This window comes from Medicago truncatula, chromosome 4 (assembly GCF_003473485.1).
Source record: "Medicago truncatula cultivar Jemalong A17 chromosome 4, MtrunA17r5.0-ANR, whole genome shotgun sequence".
NCBI classification, from domain to species: Eukaryota; Viridiplantae; Streptophyta; class Magnoliopsida; order Fabales; family Fabaceae; genus Medicago; species Medicago truncatula.
In genome coordinates, this window is record NC_053045.1 from 62,720,650 (window position 1) to 62,725,414 (window position 4,765).

Here is a 4,765-nt window from a genome sequence, read left to right on the forward strand (position 1 = left end):
CTGCCACAATTATCATTTTCAGAGCCAAGCAATACCCTACCACTGTTGGTGGAATCCAAAGGTAGCAAACATGTCTATGAAAAACGAGGAGTCTTGTTCCCACAGTGACAAAAAACAAAGCCACTGTTCTATCATTGTCATCCATCACAAGTGGGGGACTCATCAATAAGTTAAAACTCTAGCTGGACAATAATACATCCAATGCATACATGAATGCAAACACAATAAAATTAAGATGTTAATCCTGTATAATGAAATGAAATTCAGTTATCTATTACCCTGCTAACACTGGATCAGTAAAAGAAATTTCTAATCACTGATATTTTTTACTGTACAAAAAATTCTACACCAATTTGTTAAGGCTTCCATCCGGAAAGCTTCATACAACAGGACATGTAATTGATTCAACCCTTCTTTGAGATTGATACACAAATTCTCCTCAAATATAACTCAATCTCAGGCTAAGCATGTAGTGTACCTATTTGATCTACCAGATTTACCGTGATTCATTCTGAGGACAAACTCAAATTATCAATGGCAATGGAAAGATCAGATTCCATCACACTATCACATGCATTTGGTTGAGCATCCTCATTCTTGATGGAATTCTCCTCCTTCCCTTCTGCTGCAGCCACACATTCCTGAAATCTGAAGCAACTAATGAGGTGGTCATTAGTTAACCCCACTACCTGCATGAAGGAGTATATGACCGTGGGACCCACACCACGGAAACCTCTTCTCACCAGGTCTTTGCTAATAACTTCAGCTTTTGGCGTTTTAACGGGAACCTGTCGGGGATATCGGAATTTGCTAAGTATAGGCTTGTGGTTCACAAAACTCCAAATGTAATTGTCAAATGACCCAAACTCTACTATGACCTGGCATCAGTAAAACCTGCAAAAAGTTAGTTGCAACGACAATCATAGCCGTGATGCAAATTGTGCAGAGTGCAATTATGGCAGTTGAGTGAAAAAAATGCATTGTAGTGTTTAATGTTAGGTGACTTAGCACATACCAGCTAAGCATGTTGGCTGGTTAAATAATCCAAATAATTAGGTCTCACATCATTGTGACAAATTAGAATATAGGAAGCTCAAACTGTACGAAAGATTAATATCATGGTTTGTCCCATATGGGTCATGCAAATTAAATGAGGACCAGGACCACAACCCAATTACCTTTATTATCTAAACCTCCCTAATCAAATCATCATTAAATGCCAATTGTAAGTCATTCAATTGATTCAATATCTCTCCCATTAGTCTCTCATTATCAATGGTAATTATATGATATAGAGTACATAACAAAGATCTCAGAAAATCATTTCAAACCTTTTTTTTTCAGAAAAGGGAAGAAAGTTCGTTAATTAATGAAAAATAATTGAATTATAACGCTTGAAATGTTTTCCTTTTATGAAATTATTCGACTTACTTTCCTAGTTAGGTGTTCTCCAAAAGATCAATACAGAAACACAGATATGATTTTTTTCGAAGGGAAAACCCCCAAACTGGCAACACATTAAGCGGTTGACTTCTTTAGTTGTTCCCCAAGCCCTCAGGATTACACTTTATTCATATATCATGAATAAAGAAAGTATATAGTACCACCTAGAACGGCTAGTAACATCATTTGTTTCCTAGACATGCTATTAAGCCCATATACACCAACCCAAGAGAGTCTGGATAAGATGATTCAGGTCTCTTCCAAATTAACCAGAGGCCATGGGTTCAAATCCAACCCTGAAAATGAAGCACCGCTAAAACTCTTGAGAGCTTTGACGCCCATTGTGTCATACTCTACTTAAGGGATTACTCTCTGCAATTGCGGGCGAAGGATACCCAATTATACCAAAAGAACCATATATACACCCAATATATATCTACTCAAGGGATTTCTCTGCAGTTGCGGGTGAAGGATACCCAATTATACCAAAAACCCATATACGCCCAATATATAACTAAAGATTTAGAATATGGCATTAAAATACCACAAGTAATTATGATCTAACCCAAGAGGGGGTATATTCTACAATGAAGGTAGCAAAAGTCATGCGAAAACTTATACCTTTGATATTTGGCGTGCATTCTCAATTATTCCACGCAATTTCTGATCAGAGAGTAAGGAACTTGCAGTGGTTCCTGGTGTTATCACTTTCTTCTCATTTAATTTTGAGACAGCAACTGGATCAAAGTCAGCAAAAACTTCCCTGCAAAGGACTTTGTTAACAAAACTAATGTGAACAAAGTCAAACAGAAAAAATTGGCTACATATAGGGTAGCAGCCAACCATCGATAAAATTGGCTACATTTTGAAGAAATAAAAGAAATTTGGAACTGCTACATCGATAATTACCTAAAAATGTGTCTCTTGCTTAGAATGGCTGGCCAAGTGAGTTCAGATAGAGCACTCGAAAGAACAAGAACCTCAAACAGTTTCCTACATGTGATAAAGAGTGCCAAGCAAAATTTAATGGAGGATACATTCCTTTTCCAACCAACATAACAAGACTATTTTTAGTGTATAAAAACATACTTGTCGTCATGTACTGGAACTCCCCATTCTTCATCATGGAAAGTAGCATAATATGGCTCTAATATCAACAAGTAAACTTAGTCAGGGAAACAAAATTTTGTAAAAAAGCCAAAGTAGTTCAGAACTTAATAAAACTCGAAAACTGTATTGTAGAGAAATTTCCAGTAAAGGTACGGCTAGTTCTCATTCATATGTAGTGGCATAAGCATTGATCTATATCAAGTTTGCGGCATGTACTTCTCTTGCAACTCCCAATTTTCTCTCCAATGATAAAAAACAACTATAACCCATAATAAGAGGTACATGTCCATTGCATGTTTTACCCCATTTTGGCTACAAACCCATTGCACGAATGAATATTTGAAGCACAAGCAAACAAATATCTAAAATTAACATACCAGACTTCATTCTTATTCACATTAATTTATATGGAAAATAATATGATGATGTCCAAATGGAGTTATGAATTTAAAGTAAATCTCAATTTTCAAGAACAAAAAACTATCTTTAAATTAAATTAGTCATACAATTCACAATATGTCAATATCAGATCAAATGCAGCAAACACATCCAATGAAACCAGATGAATGAAATTTAACTACAACCGCCATATATGTGAAAGCAATTCAGCATCCAAAAGTATCATGAACCGAACCGAACTATGAACTATACAACAAAAGGCACACATATACATGGAAAAAAAATCAATTTATCATTAAACACGTATAATTATGCCCCGGCCCATGATGCTTTAAATTCACTACCAAATGTCTTCTTAAGAAATCAAGAAATTGGGAGTGGAACAAACCAGTATTAGGAGTGATCCAAGCACACCTCTTCTTGGGTTGTGCACCATCAGGAGGAGGAGATTCCAACACACCGTCAGAAACAACACTTCTTGGCTTTGACACTGACCGCTTCCTTGTCAAACCATAGCTATTAGACCGAGTCAATCTTCCAGTAGAAGCTCGGCTATGAAATGAGTCGGTCGATGCATCTGAAGAACACGAAGCATTCATCGACAAATTAGAATGCAACAACTGCTCGTGTCGGCGCAACACTGAAGAAACACTGGCAGAATGTGACTGAGGAGAAGCTTCTTTCTTCTCTTTGGCCAAATCAACCTCCTTGCCCAATTTCTCAGCCTTTCTCAGTGGCTTTGAAGCATCTTTTCTAGAACTATAAGAACCTGTCTTATTTCCAGCAGGACCAAACACAGGCCTTGCTTCTGAGTCAGCAACATTCATAGACCTCAATCTAGGACCTCCTGAAGCTGACATTTACACAAATCTTTCTAATTTAGGTTTCACAGCCCACCAAAACACACAATCAATCACCGACCAAATTCTTCTTCTTTTTTACCTCACTACACACCCTTTTGAAAACTCTAATTATCAATCAAAACTACCCATAAAAACAATCATATCGAACTTTTAACAAACACCTGGTGCACAATGAAGTGACCCCAAAAACAGATCTTGAATTTTCAACCTTCAAAGTGAACTACGAAAACCCCATTTCTTTAAAACCCAAAATGGGAAACCTAGAAAAGGTTGAAGCAGATTGGATTTAGGAAAATGGGTTGACTTTTTTGAAGCAAAATTAGGGTTTAGGTAGAGTTTCGTTTAGATATGAAATTAGCTGAAGAGAACCTCGAAAGGCCAAGATTCCGTTCTGCATTGTGGAAATGAAGTTCAATGCTACCTCAAAAGGTTGGTGCCACAGTACTAACACACGTTCCTTAAGAAGAGTTCATGGTTCTATTTTTTCCTTGAAAATAGTAGCAGAGAAATTTTCCTAGAAAATGCTGGGGAAAAAGGATGAAAATGAAGAGAGAGAGAGAGAGAAGAGAGTGGGGTTTCGATGATTTGATCAAACAAAGAAAGAAAGAAAGCAAGGTACAAGTATTATTGACACAAAATGAAAATATGCCAAGGATCAAGATAGAGAGTAAAAAAGGTAAGGTTGTGAAAATAAAATAAAGAAAAGAAAAGAAAAAGTGAAAAGAGGCATTTATTTATTTATAAAAATAAACATTATTCATTCATTCAAATCGATAAAAAGTTTAATATAAAATAGATTTAAAGTCATTAAAAATAAAAATGATGAATTGCGAATTATCTCACAACATAAACGGCAACATAGTATCTATGCATACAAATATGACTATATTCATGTTTCTGGATTTGCAATAATGACAATGCAAAAATCATTGATGGGATCTACACTTGCT

At 36.1% G+C, this 4,765-nt stretch overlaps 1 protein-coding gene across 1 annotated transcript; it reads right to left on the reverse strand.

Moving 5' to 3' along the window:
- Positions 1-225: 225 nt before the first annotated feature.
- LOC11439558 (probable GMP synthase [glutamine-hydrolyzing]) lies at positions 226-4,438 on the reverse strand. The gene is made up of 5 exons (XM_003610273.4): positions 3,341-4,438; positions 2,533-2,590; positions 2,353-2,436; positions 2,065-2,206; positions 226-878 (listed from the first exon to the last, which is right to left on the reverse strand). The coding sequence occupies exons 1-5, from the start codon at positions 3,810-3,812 to the stop codon at positions 507-509; spliced, it is 1,128 nt and encodes a 375-aa protein (XP_003610321.1). The 5' UTR covers positions 3,813-4,438; the 3' UTR covers positions 226-506.
- Positions 4,439-4,765: the final 327 nt, after the last annotated feature.

Bases quoted from the DNA above. Each gene is read 5' to 3' on its own strand.
- LOC11439558 (XM_003610273.4), bottom strand. From the start codon at position 3,812: ATGTCAGCTTCAGGAGGTCCTAGATTGAGGTCTATGAATGTTGCTGAC. The intron at 2,591-3,340 runs GTTTGTTCCACT...TGTTGATATTAG, and splicing joins TTGGATCACTCCTAATACTG to AGCCATATTATGCTACTTTC. The intron at 2,437-2,532 runs GTATGTTTTTAT...TATCACATGTAG, and splicing joins GTTCCAGTACATGACGACAA to GAAACTGTTTGAGGTTCTTG.